The 18,693-nt window shown below is 46.7% G+C and overlaps 3 protein-coding genes across 5 annotated transcripts in view; 2 read left to right on the plus strand and 1 right to left on the minus strand.

Annotated features, from left to right (window-relative positions):
* The first annotated feature begins 942 nt into the window (after positions 1-942).
* Positions 943-6,341, plus strand: LOC310936240 (E3 ubiquitin-protein ligase RING2-A-like). Of its 2 annotated transcripts, none has more exons than XM_083900266.1 (7): positions 943-1,138; positions 2,282-2,386; positions 2,475-2,635; positions 3,694-3,909; positions 4,966-5,286; positions 5,367-5,535; positions 5,630-6,341. In XM_083900266.1, exons 1-7 carry the CDS (start codon positions 980-982, stop codon positions 5,783-5,785), a joined length of 1,287 nt encoding a protein of 428 aa, XP_083756392.1. In that variant the 5' UTR covers positions 943-979; the 3' UTR covers positions 5,786-6,341. The 2 variants fall into 2 exon arrangements, with proteins under 2 accessions (XP_083756392.1, XP_083756393.1); XM_083900267.1 differs by having other exon boundaries at positions 2,285-2,386.
* Positions 6,342-7,454: 1,113 nt separating this feature from the next.
* On the minus strand, positions 7,455-10,567 carry rps18 (ribosomal protein S18). The gene is made up of 6 exons (XM_083900003.1): positions 10,507-10,567; positions 9,417-9,515; positions 9,189-9,275; positions 8,349-8,450; positions 7,670-7,761; positions 7,455-7,575 (listed from the first exon to the last, which is right to left on the minus strand). The coding sequence occupies exons 1-6, from the start codon at positions 10,507-10,509 to the stop codon at positions 7,500-7,502; spliced, it is 459 nt and encodes a 152-aa protein (XP_083756129.1). The 5' UTR covers positions 10,510-10,567; the 3' UTR covers positions 7,455-7,499.
* Positions 10,568-10,786: 219 nt separating this feature from the next.
* vps52 (VPS52 subunit of GARP complex) overlaps positions 10,787-18,693 on the plus strand; it is an 11,598-nt gene continuing 3,691 nt past the window's right edge. Inside the window, exons 1-11 of one of the 2 annotated variants that reach the window (XM_083900287.1) lie at positions 10,787-10,891; positions 11,652-11,733; positions 12,624-12,676; positions 12,752-12,827; positions 13,346-13,413; positions 13,503-13,678; positions 16,292-16,442; positions 16,533-16,633; positions 16,717-16,849; positions 17,099-17,154; positions 17,973-18,108. In XM_083900287.1, coding sequence (XP_083756413.1) covers positions 10,793-10,891; positions 11,652-11,733; positions 12,624-12,676; positions 12,752-12,827; positions 13,346-13,413; positions 13,503-13,678; positions 16,292-16,442; positions 16,533-16,633; positions 16,717-16,849; positions 17,099-17,154; positions 17,973-18,108 — 1,131 coding nt within the window. In that variant the 5' untranslated portion in view covers positions 10,787-10,792. The remainder of the gene's footprint in view (positions 10,892-11,651; positions 11,734-12,623; positions 12,677-12,751; positions 12,828-13,345; positions 13,414-13,502; positions 13,679-16,291; positions 16,443-16,532; positions 16,634-16,716; positions 16,850-17,098; positions 17,155-17,972; positions 18,109-18,693) is intronic. The other variant, XM_083900288.1, reaches the window with a different exon arrangement.

Raw genomic sequence — 18,693 nt, forward strand, 5'->3', positions numbered from 1 at the left:
ATGTCATTTTTTCAGAACATGTTGACGTCTTTACGCCACACCAAAGTCTATTTATCTATCTATCAATCAAACTAGTATCTATCTATGCTAACCAACTATCTATCTATGGTAACAGCTAACTGGTATCTATCTATGTTAACCAACCATCTATCTATCTATGCTAACAAGTATCTATATATCATCTATCTATGCTAACATCTAACTAGTCTCTATCTATCTATCAAACTAGTATCTATCTATGCTAACAACTAACTAGTATCTATCTATCTATCTATCTATCTATCTATCTATCTATCTATCTATCTATCTATCTATCTATCTATCTATCTCTATACTAACAACTAACTAGTATCTATCTAACTATCTATCTAACTAACTAGTATCTATCTATCTATCTATCTATCTATCTATCTATCTATCTATCTATCTATCTATCTGTGCTAACAACTAACTAGTATCCATCTACATATGTTAACATCTATCTATCTATCTATCTATCTATCTATCTATCTATCTATCTATCTATCTATCTCTATACTAACAACTAACTAGTATCTATCTAACTATCTATCTAACTAACTAGTATCTATCTATCTATCTATCTATCTATCTATCTATCTATCTATCTATCTATCTATCTATCTATCTATCTATCTATCTATCTATCTGTGCTAACAACTAACTAGTATCCATCTACATATGTTAACATCTATCTATCTATCTATCTATCTATCTATCTATCTATCTATCTATCTATCTATCTATCTATCTATCTATCTATGCTAACAACTAACTAGTATCTATTTATGCTAACCATGCAGCTAAAGGATAGCTTAAAGTTAGCCAAAAATAAGCTTTCTTTTTTTTTTTCTGGTGCAGTACACCGACTGACCGTTGTGGCGCTGTGGTGGTGACAGACGGCGAGTTGTTCCGGGGAGAAGAAGAAGAGGAACAAGCAAGATGGCTAACGTTAGCATTCATGTTAGCTAGCGGCGTTCTTCGTGAAAATGTCGCACTCTCCGTGTGTTTTTCTTTTTCCCGCGCTGGGTTTTGTTTCCTCCTGAAGACCGCGTGCGCGCTCTCGGTCAGTTCCCGGCCGCGCGTGCGTGTTTGGGGCGTGTTTCTGAGGCGGTGTCAGGTGAGTTCACGGTTCCTCGGTGAGTTCACGGTTCCTCGGTGAGTTCACGGTACCGCGGTGAGTTCACGGTACCGCGGTGAGTTCACGGTTCAACAACTTCTACAAAACGCTCGTGGGAAGTTAAGCTAAGTTTAGTTTGGTGATGACGTCACTTTCTATCGCGATACACGATGTCACTGCGATAGTTAGCGGCTGCTTTTTAAAGTGTGTTTGTTAATCATTTAAATGTTAAGGCAGTGATTCTCAAAGACTGGGTCGGGACCCACACATGGGTCGTAGGAGATTACACAATGTCCCTAAACTTTTAGTTATGCTTTATGTCACAGGTGTCAAACTGCGGCCCGCGGGCCATATGTGGCCCCCCAATCGATTACATGCGGCCCCCCACTCGATATTATGTTATAATGACAACCCACGACCTCACCGTCAGCGAGGTGACGCAATAGGATATACGTTTGTTAGCATTGTTAGCAAAGTTGTCGAAAGGTTTTGCCGATTCAAAACAGCGCGACCACGGCAACCCATTCGCCACGATACAGGAAGTGATCTATAACTTCAACATAGATTGAGTTCCACCTAATTTCCTGAAACTTGGCGGGAAGACCGTGGCCTCAACTCAACAGGAAGTCGGCCTTTTTGAATTCTGAAGTCCATTTTGGCGATTTGTGAACCTATGTACGTTCCTACAAATCCATGTAGGAGCAACTTTAGCAAAGTTGTCGAAAGTTTTTGCGTATTCTAAATGGCGTGACCATGACAATCCTTGGTGAATTTCGACCATTTGCCACAATACAGGAAGTGCCCTATTACTTCGGCATAGATAGACTTTTTATGTGGACAGTCTATGTTTTAAATAACATGCGTAAAAAGACGTTTAAATTAATTTAATTTAAAAGCCAATTTACTATGGCTGTCAATGATGGTCACGATCTTTGGGAAACACTGCTAGCGTTAGCTAGTTAGTGAATGTTTAACGTTAACGCGGTTTCTTCTAACGTGACTTACGTCAGTTGGTCAACATTTATGTTAGCGTTAGCTTTCAAATGATTGTTAGGCAGCGTACAGACAGGAAGCCCCGCCCAAATCAAAGTTTGTGAATTGCACTCATGAAGACGTTCAGCCCATGTTTGCGTCTGTGTCCAGCAGAGAGGATTGTGGGTAACGGCAGCCATGGCAGCGCCGGTGAACATCCAGACAACGAGCAAGACGTGGGAGCTGAGTCTGTACGAGCTGCACAGGAGCCCTCAGGTACGAGTGCGCCGCGCTAACCCGCTTTAGCGCGCTACGATGGGGGTGGGCGTGTCTGACGCCTGCTGCTCTGCGTTTGTGCCACCAGGAGGCGATCATGGACGGGACGGAGGTGGGCGTGTCTCCTCGCTCTCTGCACAGCGAGCTCATGTGTCCCATCTGTCTGGACATGCTGAAGAACACCATGACGACCAAAGAGTGTCTGCATCGATTCTGCTCCGACTGCATCGTCACCGCGCTGCGCTCAGGGTGAGGACGCAGAATAATACTACTGAATACTTCAAAAATACTCTCAACTACTCAGTCAGAAAATATCCACCAGTGTTTGTACTACTTCAAAAAACTACAAAGACAGTAGGACATACGAGAAAGTACTACTTTGAAAACTACAAACACAGTACAACATACAATAATGTACTACAACCACAAACACAGTACGACATACTATAAAGTACTACTTTGAAACTACAAACACAGTAAGACATACTATAAAGTACTACTTTAAAACTACAAACACAGTATGACATAAAGTACTACTTTAAAATCTACAAACAGTACGACATACTATAAAGTACTACTTTATAAACTACAAACACAGGATGACATACTAAAGTACTACTTTAAAAACTACAAACAGTACGACATACTATAAAGTACTACTTTATAAACTACAAACACAGTATGACATAAAGTACTACTTTAAAATCTACAAACAGTACGACATACTATAAAGTACTACTTTAAAAACTACAAACACAGTATGACATACTATAAAGTACTACTTTAAAACTACAAACACAATAAGACATACTATAAAGTACTACTTTAAAACTACAGAGTACGACATACTATAAAGTACTACTTTAAAAACTACAAACACAGTACGACATACTATAATGTAATACAACTACAAACACAGTACGACATACTATAAAGTACTACTTTAAAACTGCAAACACAGGATGACATACTAAAGTACTACTTTAAAAACTACAAACAGTACGACATACTATAAAGTACTACTTTATAAACTACAAACACAGTATGACATACTATAAAGTACTACTTTAAAACTACAAACACAATAAGACATACTATAAAGTACTACTTTAAAACTACAAACAGTACTACATACTATAAAGTACTACTTTAAAACTACAAACAAAGCAGGACATACTATAAGATACTACTTTATAAACTACAAACACAGTACGACATACTATAAAGTACTACTTTATAAACTACAAAGTACCCCAGAGTACAGAAAGTACTTGAAAATGCTCAGTCTTAAGCTCCGCCCCCTACAGGAACAAGGAGTGTCCGACCTGCAGGAAGAAGCTCGTCTCCAGACGTTCGCTACGTCCAGACGCTAACTTTGATGCACTGATCTCTAAAATCTACCCGAGTCGTGAAGAATATGAAGATCATCAGCAGAGAATCTTGGATCAACTCAACACGGTTCACAACCAGGACGCTCTGAAGACGAGCATCGAGGAGGGACTGAGACAACAGAGACAACACAGGTGAGGACACGTCAGAGACAACAGAGACAACACAGGTGAGGACATGTCAGAGACAACAGAGACAACACAGGTGAGGACACGTCAGAGACATCAGAGACAACACAGGTGAGGACACGTCAGAGACAACAGAGACAACACAGGTGAGGACACGTCAGAGACAACAGAGACAACACAGGTGAGGACACGTCAGAGACAATAGAGACAACACAGGTGAGGACACGTCAGAGACAACAGAGACAACACAGGTGAGGACACGTCAGAGACAACAGAGACAATAGAGACAACACAGGTGAGGACACATCAGAGACAACACAGGTGAGGACACGTCAGAGACAACAGAGACAACACAGGTGAGGACACGTCAGAGACAACACAGGTGAGGACACATCAGAGACAACAGAGACAATACAGGTGAGGACACGTCAGAGACAACAGAGACAATAGAGACAACACAGGTGAGGACACGTCAGAGACAACAGAGACAATAGAGACAACACAGGTGAGGACACGTCAGAGACAACAGAGACAACACAGGTGAGGACACATCAGAGACAACAGAGACAACACAGGTGAGGACACATCAGAGACAACAGAGACAATACAGGTGAGGACACGTCAGAGACAACACAGGTGAGGACACATCAGAGACAATACAGGTGAGGACACGTCAGAGACCATAGAGACAATACAGGTGAGGACACGTCAGAGACAATAGAGACAATACAGGTGAGGACATGTCAGAGACAATACAGGTGAGGACACGTCAGAGACAATAGAGACAATACAGGTGAGGACACGTCAGAGACAATAGAGACAATACAGGTGAGGACACGTCAGAGACAATACAGGTGAGGACACGTCAGAGACAATAGAGACAATACAGGTGAGGACACGTCAGAGACAGAGACAACACAGGTGAGGACACGTCAGAGACGACACAGGTGAGGACACATCAGAGACATCAGAGACAGACACTGTGATGTGAGTTTGACCTTTGGTCGGACAGGTGTTACTATGACTGACCTTTGACCTTTGACCTTTGACTGCCCCCTGCAGGAACCACCGGGTGAAGAAGGCGACTCAGGGAAGCGACAACACCACGTTCAGCGGCGGTGAAGACAACGGCGACACCCGGTCACACGTGTCCCATGACTCCGCCCCCTCACATGTGCCACGCCCCTGTGGGCAGACCTCCTCGGAGGCGGGGCCTAGCCGCAAGAGAAGGCGTGTCTCAGAGGACGGCTCGGGGCTGGAGGCCGACAGCGCGAGCCCGACGCCTCCACTGAGACGCCGCGAAGAGGGGCCGGCCTCGGAGATCGAGCTGGTCTTCAGACCACACCCACAGCTAGTCCACGCCCACGACTACAGCCAGACCAGGTGAGGCGGAGCCACGGGAGCCAACGTCAGGGTCGACGTCACGGTGACGTCGACCCTGACGCGGTTGTGTTTGCGTGCAGGTTTGTGAAGACGACGGCGAGCGCCACCGTGGACCATCTGTCCAAATACCTGGCTCTGCGCATCGCGCTGGAGGACAGACGGACCAATCAGGAGCCAGACGGCGGTCTGAGCCACGTCAGCGAGAAACAGTACACCATCTACATCGTCACCAGAGGAGGACAGTTCTCTGTGAGTCACTGTGGGGGGGCGGGGTCACGCAGACAGACAGCCAATCACAAGCTCACGATGGCAGGTGTAATAAGCTCCTCCTCTTCCTACTCAGACGCTGAACGGTTCTCTGACTCTGGAACTCGTCAACGAGAAATACTGGAAGGTCAGGAAACCTCTGGAGCTCTACTACGCTCCCACCAAGGAGCAAGCTGCAGCTGCACCACCTCACCACCAGAGGTCTCCACCTCCTCCTCAGAGGGAGGGATGAGGGGGAGGAGTCTGCAGCTCCTGTCACGATGATCGCATCATCTCTGCGTTATTATTTTTTTAACATATATGAAGTGGAAAAAAAGAGAGATTTTTCTAACAATTAATTTTTTTTATTTAATTTGGCAGCGTTGACAAAATTAGTGTTAAAGAATTCTGAGATTAAAGTTGTGTCTGTAATCTCAGAATATGGTTAATCTAATCAACGAGAAGGCACCAGTGTGTAGATTTTATATATTTGAATTTCTATGAACTGGAACTTTTGTGATACAGTTCCATCCCATAATGTCGCCGTGGTAACGCGGCAGAGTGAAGAGCAGGATAATGAAAGTCCTTTAATTTATTTCTTTAAATCGACTGAAATTGTGTAGTTTTTTTTTTCCTCTTAAACTCGCTTTAATCTCTCGTCTGAGCAGAAACTCTGCCGGCGCCTCGTCGTTTCCCAGCATGCACTGAGGCAGGACGCCGTCCCACCGCGTCTCCGTTTCCCGTTAAAAGCCATAAACACGAAGACGACTTGAGACTCGTTGTCTTTTCGTCTCCTGACGCACTTTAAAGTTTTTCTGTCAATAAAAACATTGTGAAAGTTTTGATTCTTCAGATTATTTTAAATCATTAAGACAAAAACAATCGAACGTCAAAGTGTTTCTTCTGTTTCTTTACTTCATAAACTCACAGTTAAAATAACAACCTCAGGTGGTTTTTTGGCTAAATCATCTCATGACGTCGAACACATCACAGTTTTTGAAAATCATGAAATGATCCATTTGCTCTGATGCACTTTGACAGTGAACTGAGTTTCTTCAAAAAAACAAAAAGTATCTCGGAATGACTTGAAATTTACCATCATAATAGTCGGCATCGCCCTGAACAAGGATTCGTTGAAAATATTTGCAAATCTCTTAAGGAATATTATTTATTAGGTACCACGCAAATGTTTTCATTTTCAATTAGCTTTAGCATAGCTCGATGTTGTGACTGGTAGCCACGCCAGCCAACAAAACATTTGCGTTGTACCTAATGAGGTTGCACAATGTTATTTTAGCCTTTACGTTCGTTATCATGCATTAACGTAACTGAAAAAATCTTCTTCAGCTCCCTCTATGGGAATATATATTTCCTACGGGCACTGCACTAGTATATATATATACATATACACACACACATAAAATTAAACCAGAGCAGTGTCACGTTGACTCCACAATCAAGACAGCGCCACCTCAGGACAAAGACGCAGCATCTTTTAAAGGACAGAGACGCGAGGACAGATGAGGGTGAATTACTCATCAATATTTTAGAAAAGTCGATGTTTCAGTAATAAATGAAGGACGATTCACCCGAGCTCGTCTTTGTTTACGTTTACAAAGTTAGTGTTAAACATTCACACATTAATATGAGATGAACACATGAATATATGAATAATATGGACGTGTTGCTCTGCTTTTGTCCCAAAAAGGCTCATCATAGCGACGCCATTGCTAACGGTGGCTAACGTTATCGACGACGTCCTCACTTTGACACAACGTCTCGGCTTCCGCCTCGAGCTCAAACACGAGAACTAAACCAGGTCTTCAATAATCTTAATCCAGTGTCATTAACCAGGTAACCATGGCAACCTAACGCCCTTTGAACCCTAACCCTAGTGGACAAAGCAGATCAGCGTAGACACGTTTGTGTGAACTGTGAACTTTATTATCCAAACATGAGGCGACACGTTACTTCTTCTTGGACACGCCCACGGTGCGTCCACGGCGGCCGGTGGTCTTGGTGTGCTGACCGCGCACACGCAGACTGAAACACAACAATAACAACGTCAGGTCAAAGGTCAAATCAACCATCAATCACAAATGAATGAATGAAATAAAAGGTGGAGCAGAACTCTCACCCCCAGAAGTGTCTGAGACCACGATGAGCTCTGATCTTCTTCAGCCGCTCAAGGTCTTCTCTCAGTTTGTTGTCCAGACCGTTGGCCAGAACCTGGAAGAACAAACGTCACACGTTCACCACAGGCGTCACACGTTCACCACAGACGTCACACGTTCACCACAGGCGTCACATGTTCACCACAGGCGTCACACGTTCACCACAGGCGTCACACGTTCACCACAGGCGTCACACGTTCACCACAGGCGTCACACGTTCACCACAGGCGTCACACGTTCACCACAGGCGCCACACGTTCACCACAGGCGCCACACGTTCACCACAGGCGTCACACGTTCACCATGTTTAACATTCATTTAAAATATGAAGAATAAGAAATCTTTCAAACTGAATCTTTTTGTTTGTGGACAAAAACGAGACGTTTGACAAACACTGATCAGTGTGTGTGTGTGTGTGTGTGTTACAGTACACAGTGTTAACACAACATGAACACACACGTCACTCGACCTCATGATCTGATCAATAATTATCGCTGACTCATGGTTTCTTCTTTTAGATCACAGTCATGTGTTTAACGAATAATAAAGTAGTTTTATTATGACATTAAGTGGTATTTAAACTGTGTGTGTGTGTGTGTGTGTGTGTGTGTGTGTGTGTGTGTGTGTGAGTGTGTGTGTTACCTGGCTGTATTTGCCGTCCTTCACGTCCTTCTGTCTGTTCAGAAACCAGTCTGGGATCTTATACTGACGAGGATTCTGCATGATGGTCACCACTCGCTCCACCTGAGAGGTCAAAGGTCACCAGAGGGTCAAAGAAAACTCTAACTACGGTGCGAGAGTGAGTGAGTGACAGTGTGACAGAGTGAGTGCGCGATGGTGCGAGCGATGGTGCGAATGAGTGATGTGTGAGCGAGTGACAGTGAATGAGTGAGTGACGGAGTGAGTGATGGTGTGAGTGAATGAGTGACAGTGTGAACGGGTATGTGTGCGATGGTGCAAAGTGAGTGAGTGACGGTGTGAATGAGTGATCGATGGTGTGAATGAGTGAGTGACGGTGTGAATGAGTGAGTGACGGTGTGAGTGAGTGAGTGACGGTGTGAGTGAGTGAGTGAGTGACGGAGTGAGTGATGGTGTGAGTGAATGAGTGACAGTGTGAACAGGTATGTGTGCGATGGTGCAAAGTGAGTGAGTGACGGTGTGAATGAGTGATCGATGGTGTGAATGAGTGAGTGACGGTGTGAGTGAGTGACAGAGTGAGTGAATGAGTGACAGTGTGAACAGGTATGTGTGCGATGGTGCAAAGTGAGTGAGTGACGGTGTGAATGAGTGATCGATGGTGTGAATGAGTTAGTGACGGTGTGAACAGGTATGTGTGCGATGGTGCAAAGTGAGTGAGTGACGGTGTGAATGAGTGATCGATGGTGTGAATGAGTTAGTGACGGTGTGAATGAGTGATCGATGGTGTGAATGAGTGAGTGAGTGACGGTGTGAGTGAGTGAGTGATGAATGAGTGAGTGTCACCTCCTCCTCTGTCAGCTCTCCTGCTCTCTTGCTCAGGTCAATGTCAGCTTTCCTCAGGACGACGTGAGCGTAACGTCTGCCAACTCCCTGACACACACACACACACACACACACACACACACACACACACACACACACACACAGTTCATTATAATGAAACATTATAGTGTAGATTATAATTCCATCACATTATTCTCTGTCTAACACAGATTATAGAGGCGACCTCACCTTGATGGCAGTGATGGCGAAGGCGATTTTCCTGCGTCCATCGATGTTCGTGTTGAGAACACGAAGAATGTGCTGGAACTTCTCAGGGATGACGAGAGACTGAGAACAAACACACACACACACACTGTGACTGCTGCTCTTCATCATCATCATCATCATCATCACAGGTTGGACATAAACAGCTCACACACACACACACACTTATACAGACACGATGAGTGACACATGTAAACAGGAAATGAACTCGTGCAAAACAGATGAAACCAAAGCTTTTACACATCAACACAAACATGATTTCATGATAAAAACATTCATTTATTCACGTGTGAGAGTTTAGTCAAACATCACTGAGATGAAAACAATGAAATAAAATGCATTCGTGTGACTTTTCTGCTCAAACATCATTAAAACCTTTGTTTACACCAGATCGACCACATGTTATGATCAGCTCATGAATGTCAACAGTTCTCTTAAGTGTCATAATATAGAGTTTCTGAATCATCAGATCAATCACACTCAGATCAGTGATGCTAACGTTAGCCATGCTAATGTCTTAGCTGCACGAGCAGCAGAACTCGTTCACTTTAAACGTTTAAACCTCCGTCTCGAGCCTCGCACACGTTCACCTCCGCTGCACGTGCACTGACGCCGGCGAGACTCGAGTGCACGCGCCGCAGCTACGACAAACACCTTGGGCTAGTTAGCTTAGCAGCTAACCGCCTCCTCCTAGCGAACACTACAGATGAACACACAGGAACAACAGCCATAAACAGCGGCAATGTAACGATCTGCGACCGGAACCGAAGTCCGTTTCTACACCGACGTTTGACGAGCGAACACCCGGAGACGGACGCGACAGAAACGGGAGAGACTGAGCAGAAAGTGCGGCTACATGAGCGGAGTCTGTGCCCGCGCCTCAGCGGTGACAATAAACCTTCATCCCGCACAAATATCCGCACCATTCCTCGCGCTCCGCTCACGGACAAACACACAACAAACAGCGCAGCTTCTTAAAAGTGACAGACGGGCGCGTTTGTCGCAGGATGGCGGCGGATTTCAGCAGAATTACAGGCAAAGAAAACGTTCTCACCATCTTGGAAGAGGGTTCCGTGCGAAGAGGAAGTGACAGCGCTCTCGCGTGAGTTTGACCACTCGCGCGAACGGAAGTGGGTCCGTCTCTTTAATGTCCGACCAACGAGTTGTTTCCAATCATTCACGAATGTAAAGGAACTTTGTTTCGGATTTTTAAAAAAAACGTGAACGTAGAACTTTTTAATTATATTTGTTTCAAAAAACTTTTATTTATTTATTTATTTATTTATTTCCAGTTCAGTGGGTGGCGCAAGTGTGCCTGTCAAAAAAGGGGGAGGGGCGTAATGAAAATGGCGGACGAGGCTGCGCTAGCTGCAGCAGCTGTGGATGTAAACACTTCTGCTAACGCCACGGACTCCGTCATGGCGTATTTACAAGACGAGGTGACTTTAACTGTGTTTTCACGCAGGGATTTAAACTGCGGTGACACGAAAGTCACGAAACACGCGCGTGTTCTGACGTCGTACAGTGACGCACCGTGAAGCTAATGTAGCTGTTAGCTTCCTGGTTTAGCTCAGTTCAGTGTTTACATTAGGACTGTTTTAGCTCGATATTAGCACGAGATTATTCTGTTTTATGTTTGTCAACATATCAAACTGGATTAAATTAAACTTGGTCATTAATCCTTGTATAACCTTACATTTTATATATTGCTTAATGTTAAATTAAACAATATACACGAGTATTCGATGGCGACATTAATTGTCATCGGTTTTTCCAAATAATTATAGTTTCTGATATTTCAGCTTCTTTATGAATGTGAAAACGTTCCGGTTTATTAGCAGAATATAAAACAGTCCTTTATTATTAATGGGACATAGTAATCAACAATTAAATAATAATATTGTCAACAAAGCTATAAAAAGGTAAAACATATTTTATGGACCAAACAAGTGAATAATTGACAAAATAATCCAAAGTCATTTATATTTACTCTATATTTACCACGATGTTGAATGAATTACCAGAATTCACCACATTCACCATTTATTAGAGCTTTTCTGATCATGTCTCATTTGTGGAAGTCTGTCTTGGATACACATAAAATAAATGTCTTCACAGATACAATGAAAACAATATATATGTGTGTGTGTGTGTGTGTGTGTGTGTGTGTGTGTGTGTGTGTGTGTGTGTCCTCCACAGAAGCCTGACTCAGACATGACTAACCTGAACCTGGGAGAACTGGACCTCACCACTGATGAGTACATCCTGGATGAAGTGGACAGTAAGTCGATGTTTGTATGAGGTTCAGCACTGAGAGCGCCCCCTGCTGCTGAGAACCAGCCTGACTCACTCTCACGGTGAAAACATGGCCGTCAGCAAAGACGTGAGGAAAACAAAAGAGATTTTATCCACTGAACAAAAGACTCGTGTGATTAAAATCTGCATCACATTAAGTCTACGATATCTTAAGAACGTTAAGAACGTTCCTGTTCTGACAGTGAAATAAAGACGAGGACGTGTGACGCAGATATCGTAGACTAAAGCCCAATTTATACTCCTGCGTAAAGTGCTCTACGTAGGTTACGCAGACCCCTCTACGTCGTCTCCGGCTGCACAAAATATTTGTGTCCGTCACTCCGTCAAGGGACAACAGAGACGGCAAGGGCTGTGATTGGTCCTCAGGACAGGCCGAGATAACGCTGCTCTGTGCCGGCTTAAAACTTTATCTTAAAACTGAGTTCAGGGACAGAAAAATATTTATTTCAGGTGAGAAACGGCCACTGTTTCAATGTTATTCAGCTGCAACAACAACAACAACAGTCTTTCTCTCTCAAACGCCATTGCTCACTGTAGCCAGAAGCACAACAACCTTGCGTAGCGACCCCTACTGATCGGGCGGGAAATTGCAGTGCGTATCCGTCACCACGACGGAGAACGATGAAGGCAGGAGGCGTCTCCGTGGTTACGCAGTCAGAGAAGTTTAATGTGGCCTTAAGTCTACGATATCTTAAGAACGTGAAGTGGTGAGTGGTCTGTCTGACAGTGAGATAAAGACGTGTGACGCAGATATCGTAGACTTAAACTGGCGTCTGAGCCTCCGTGGCTCAGCAGCAGGGGGCGCTCACAGCACAGTCAGAGCCGAACACCTGATCACGTTCTTGTCTCCTGCAGTTCACATTCAGGCCAACCTGGAGGACGACCTGGTGAAGGAGGCGCTGAAGACGGTGAGAGAGTCTCAGACTAAAGTTTGTTTAAATCCTTTAAAGAGACAAATATAAAGTCAGTCTTGTGTGTTTTAGGGCGTTGACCTGCGACAGTACTCCAAACAGGTGGAGGTGGAGCTGCAGAGGATCGAGCAGGTGTCCATCAGAGACTGTATCCTTCCTGTACGCTCACTATGACTGTATGACGCAGACCAGGCTGTCAAACTCATTTTCACTGAGGGCCACATCAGCATGAATGAATGAATGAGTGAATAGTTTTAGCATAATGGTTGCCCTGCATAGTTTTTAGGGTTATGGCTTTTGTGAACACATTCTGCTGCGATCACAGTTTGCCTTTTAATTCTTTGACAATTAGTTGTTTTTCTTGAAGGCTAACTTTAGCATACTTAGCTCCTTGTTTGGTGTGTAAATGCTGACGTAGATCGTTCTCTTTGACGACCGACACACAAACATGTATTCACCTTCACATCTTTCTCTGAAGATCATTTGTGGATGTTTCAATCTCAATTTCATCCGTCGCATGATCACTTCATGGGTACAACAATCACCATGCATTGTGGGAAATGTAGTTTATGGTCAACACACGCCTTAAAGCAGCATAGACCTCGCGGGCCTTGAGTTTGACTCATGTGACGCAGACTTTTCTTTTCCTGAGCCGTCGTCTCTCAGACATCAAAGAGAGTCAGAACATCGCTCTCCTGCACAACCAGATCACAGCCTGTGACGCCATCCTGGAGGTAAGTCATCATGGTACGGTCCAGTCCTGACTCAGGCTGGAAGCTCTAGAGGTCACAGGGTAACACAAACACTGTCCTGTGGTGCTTAGCGTATGGAGGGTATGCTGAGCGGCTTCCAGAGCGACCTGTCGTCCATCAGCAGTGAGATCCAGACGCTGCAGCAGCAGTCGGTCAGTATGAACGTGCGTCTGAAGAACCGTCAGGCTGTACGGAGCAACCTCAGCCAACTGGTGGATGAGCTGGTGGTTCCTGGAGCCATGATCTCGTAAGTGTGTGTGTGTGTGTGTGTGTGTGTGTTTGTCTGTGGTCTAGTGTGGCGGCGTTCTCCCTCTCTGACCGTGACGTTCTCCTTCTCTGACCGTGACGTTCTCCCTCTCTGACCGTGACGTTCTCCCTCTGACCGTGACGTTCTCCTTCTCTGACCGTGACATTCTCCCTCTCTGACCGTGACGTTCTCCTTCTCTGACCGTGACGTTCTCCCTCTCTGACCGTAGCGTTCTCCCTCTGACCGTGACGTTCTCCTTCTCTGACCGTGACGTTCTCCCTCTCTGACCGTGACGTTCTCCCTCTCTGATCGTGACGTTCTCCCTCTCTGACCGTGACGTTCTCCTTCTCTGACCGTGACGTTCTCCCTCTCTGATCGTGACGTTCTCCCTCTCTGATCGTGACGTTCTCCTTCTCTGACCGTGACATTCTCCCTCTCTGATCGTGACGTTCTCCCTCTCTGATCGTGACGTTCTCCCTCTCTGATCGTGACGTTCTCCCTCTCTGACTGTGACGTTCTCGCTCTCTGACCGTAGCGTTCTCCCTCTCTGACCGTGACGTTCTCCTTCTCTGACCATGACGTTCTCCCTCTCTGAGCGTGACGTTCTCCCTCTCTGATCGTGACGTTCTCCCTCTCTGACTGTGACGTTCTCGCTCTGACCGTGACGTTCTCCTTCTCTGACCGTGACGTTCTCCCTCTCTGACCGTGACGTTCTCCCTCTCTGATCGTGACGTTCTCCCTCTCTGACCGTAGCGTTCTCCCTCTCTGACCGTAGCGTTCTCCCTCTGACCGTGACGTTCTCCTTCTCTGACCGTGACGTTCTCCCTCTCTGACCGTGACGTTCTCCCTCTCTGATCGTGACGTTCTCCCTCTCTGACCGTGACGTTCTCCTTCTCTGACCGTGACGTTCTCCCTCTCTGATCGTGACGTTCTCCCTCTCTGATCGTGACGTTCTCCTTCTCTGACCGTGACGTTCTCCCTCTCTGATCGTGACGTTCTCCCTCTCTGATCGTGACGTTCTCCCTCTCTGATCGTGACGTTCTCCCTCTCTGACTGTGACGTTCTCGCTCTCTGACCGTAGCGTTCTCCCTCTCTGACCGTGACGTTCTCCTTCTCTGACCATGACGTTCTCCCTCTCTGAGCGTGACGTTCTCCCTCTCTGATCGTGACGTTCTCCCTCTCTGACTGTGACGTTCTCGCTCTCTGACCGTAGCGTTCTCCCTCTGACCGTGACGTTCTCCTTCTCTGACCGTGACGTTCTCCCTCTCTGAGCGTGACGTTCTCCCTCTTTGATCGTGACGTTCTCCCTCTCTGATCGTGACGTTCTCCCTCTCTGACCGTAGCGTTCTCCCTCTGACCGTGACGTTCTCCTTCTCTGACCGTGACGTTCTCCCTCTCTGACCGTGACGTTCTCCCTCTCTGACCGTGACGTTCTCCCTCTCTGACCGTGACGTTCTCCTTCTCTGACCGTGACGTTCTCCCTCTCTGATCGTGACGTTCTCCCTCTCTGATCGTGACGTTCTCCTTCTCTGACCGTGACGTTCTCGCTCTCTGACCGTAGCGTTCTCCCTCTCTGATCGTGACGTTCTCCCTCTCTGATCGTGACGTTCTCCCTCTCTGATCGTGACGTTCTCCCTCTCTGACTGTGACGTTCTTGCTCTCTGACCGTAGCGTTCTCCCTCTCTGACCGTGACGTTCTCCTTCTCTGACCATGACGTTCTCCCTCTCTGAGCGTGACGTTCTCCCTCTCTGATCGTGACGTTCTCCCTCTCTGACTGTGACGTTCTCGCTCTCTGACCGTAGCGTTCTCCCTCTGACCGTGACGTTCTCCTTCTCTGACCGTGACGTTCTCCCTCTCTGAGCGTGACGTTCTCCCTCTTTGATCGTGACGTTCTCCCTCTTTGATCGTGACGTTCTCCCTCTCTGATCGTGACGTTCTCCCTCTCTGACCGTAGCGTTCTCCCTCTGACCGTGACGTTCTCCTTCTCTGACCGTGACGTTCTCCCTCTCTGACCGTGACGTTCTCCCTCTCTGATCGTGACGTTCTCCCTCTCTGACTGTGACGTTCTCGCTCTCTGACCGTAGCGTTCTCCCTCTCTGACCGTGACGTTCTCCTTCTCTGACCATGACGTTCTCGCTCTCTGACCGTAGCGTTCTCCCTCTGACCGTGACGTTCTCCTTCTCTGACCGTGACGTTCTCCCTCTCTGATCGTGACGTTCTCCCTCTCTGATCGTGACGTTCTCCCTCTCTGACTGTGACGTTCTCGCTCTCTGACCGTAGCGTTCTCCCTCTCTGACCGTGACGTTCTCCTTCTCTGACCATGACGTTCTCGCTCTCTGACCGTAGCGTTCTCCCTCTGACCGTGACGTTCTCCTTCTCTGACCGTGACGTTCTCCCTCTCTGAGCGTGACGTTCTCCCTCTTTGATCGTGACGTTCTCCCTCTCTGATCGTGACGTTCTCCCTCTCTGACCGTGACGTTCTCCCTCTCTGACCGTGACGTTCTCCCTCTCTGACCGCCGCGTTCTCCCTCTCTGACCGCGACGTTCTCCCTCTCTGACCGCGGCGTTCTCCTGACCGTGGCGTTCTCCTGACCGTGGCGTTCTCGCCGCAGCACCATCCTGGAGAGTCCAGTGACGGAGCAGGAGTTCCTGGAGCAGCTTCACGAGCTCAACAACAAGATCAACTTTGCCAAAGAGCTGAGCTTCAGAGAAACTCTGGCCTGCTCCGACATCCAGGACATCGTCGACCGCCTCAAAATCAAGGTGACACACGTGTGCACGAGGTGGGAGGAGCTTCACAGCGTCTCGGAGCTTTGAACTTTGTTTGAAACTGTGCTGTTTTCTTCTCCTCAGGCCGTGTCCAAGATCAGAGAGTTCATCCTGCAGAAGATCTACTCTTTCAGGAAGCCCATGACCAACTACCAGATCCCTCAGAACACTCTGCTCAAGTACAGGTGAGAACATCTGAACCTTCATCTGAAACATCATCTTCATCTTCACCTTCACCTGTATGACCTCTGTGTTTGTCTCGCTGCAGGTTTTTTTACCAGTTCCTCTTGGCCAATGAGAGGACGGTTGCCAAGGAGATCCGTGATGAGTACGTGGACACGATGAGCAAGATTTACTACAGTTACTTCAAGTCGTACAGCAGCAGGCTGCTCAAAGTGCAGGTCAGTGAGTGACATCATCAACACTCATTTACATAACCCCGCCTCCGTCCAGCAACACACACGTCATGTGACCAGCCACGTGAAGCTGAACTGGTGTCACATCCTGCATTTCTGTTTTATAACTAAAACAAACAGCTCTAAAATGAGGTGTAACCATAGCAACGGGTGCGAGTTTTAAGATTTAAAGGTGTGTGGGCGGAGCCTCTGTGGACAGACTCCTCCCATGTGACGTGTTTGTCTGGTCAACAGTACGAGGAGGTGGCGGACAAAGATGACCTGATGGGAGTGGAGGACACAGCCAAGAAAGATATCCTTTAAAGTGTGTGTGTGTGTGTGTGTGTGTGTGTCAGCATCATTTTTTTAATTTATAAACCACTCACTCTCCCACACCAAAGTCCATAGAGAAAACCAGTGATGTTAGCTAACAGGGACACAGGAGCTGCTGGTCCTCTGCTGCCTCGTGTGGTCACTTTGTGTCACTGTCATTGTAAGTTAGTGATGGAGGCAGCAGTGGATCAACAACTCCTGTGAACTCCTGTGTGCTGTGATGTTAAAATCACTGGTTTACTCTATGGACTTTGGTGTGGGAGAGTGAGTGACTTTGGTGTGGGAGAGTGGGTGACTTTGGTGCGAGAGAGTGAGTGACTTTGGTGTGGGAGAGTGAGTGACTTTGGTGCGGGAGAGTGAGTGACTTTGGTGCGGGAGAGTGAGTGACTTTGGTGTGGGAGAGTGAAATGATGGTGAACATAGTAATTAACAGTAATTGTCTGTTATTCTTGGCTCCTCCCCCTCAGGAACATGTTGATGTGTTCATATAATGAGGAGCCACATTCCTGTGCTGCTGCAGGTGTTGTCCTCACTACCTGCAAATTATGAAATATGCAAATGAAGCAGGACGAACAAAGAGTGAATAACACACACACCCTCTGTGTGTGTGTGTGTGTTTGTGTGTAGGTGTGGTACTTAAAGAAACAGTACGTATTTAATGAGGTCAGGTACATGATTGTCATTGAGGTGGGCGTCGCCCTCACATACCGAACATTGAGAACACGTATGTGCTCATTAAACACACACACAGGTCACGCGACTCACACCTGTCAATCATCCTTGACGACACGTCCTCAGGGTTCTTCTCCAAACCTTCTCTGAAGAGCAGGAACACCATCTTCACCCTGGGTCAGCGAGGAGCTGTCCTCTGTCCAAGTGAACTGGAGGGTCCTATACTGGTCCCTCACACTGTCCAGAGAGGGGACAACAGAGTGAGACACACACACACACACACACACTGTCCAGAGAGGGGACAACAGAGTGAGACACACACACACACACACACACTGTCCAGAGAGGGGACAACAGAGTGAGACACACACACACACACACTGTCCAGAGAGGGGACAACAGAGTGAGACACACACACACACACTGTCCAGAGAGGGGACAACAGAGTGAGACACACACACACACACACACACTGTCCAGAGAGGGGACAACAGAGTGAGACACACACACACACACACACTGTCCAGAGAGGGGACAACAGAGTGAGACACACACACACACACACACACACTGTCCAGAGAGGGGACAACAGAGTGAGACACACACACACACACACACACACACACACACACACAATGTCCAGAGAGGGGACAACAGAGTGAGACACACACACACACACACACACACACACACACACTGTCCAGAGAGGGGACAACAGAGTGAGACACACACACACACACACACACACTGTCCAGAGAGGGGACAACAGAGTGAGACACACACACACACATACACACACACACACAATGTCCAGAGAGGGGACAACAGAGTGAGACACACACACA

The sequence above is a fragment of the Microchirus variegatus genome, assembly GCF_963457635.1.
Source record: "Microchirus variegatus genome assembly, chromosome: 13".
Lineage (NCBI taxonomy): Eukaryota > Metazoa > Chordata > Actinopteri > Pleuronectiformes > Soleidae > Microchirus > Microchirus variegatus.

What these genes read in the sequence shown, in the direction of transcription:
- LOC310936240 (XM_083900266.1), top strand. Translation starts at nt 980, where the DNA reads ATGTTAGCTAGCGGCGTTCTTCGTGAAAATGTCGCACTCTCCGTGTGT. An exon ending in AGCTGCACAGGAGCCCTCAG is followed by an intron (nt 2,387 to 2,474) that starts GTACGAGTGCGC and finishes TTGTGCCACCAG; the next exon opens with GAGGCGATCATGGACGGGAC. An exon ending in AGACAACAGAGACAACACAG is followed by an intron (nt 3,910 to 4,965) that starts GTGAGGACACGT and finishes TGCCCCCTGCAG; the next exon opens with GAACCACCGGGTGAAGAAGG.
- rps18 (XM_083900003.1), bottom strand. An exon ending in TCGCCATCACTGCCATCAAG is followed by an intron (nt 9,276 to 9,416) that starts GTGAGGTCGCCT and finishes TGTGTGTGTCAG; the next exon opens with GGAGTTGGCAGACGTTACGC. An exon ending in GAGAGCTGACAGAGGAGGAG is followed by an intron (nt 8,451 to 9,188) that starts GTGACACTCACT and finishes TTGACCTCTCAG; the next exon opens with GTGGAGCGAGTGGTGACCAT.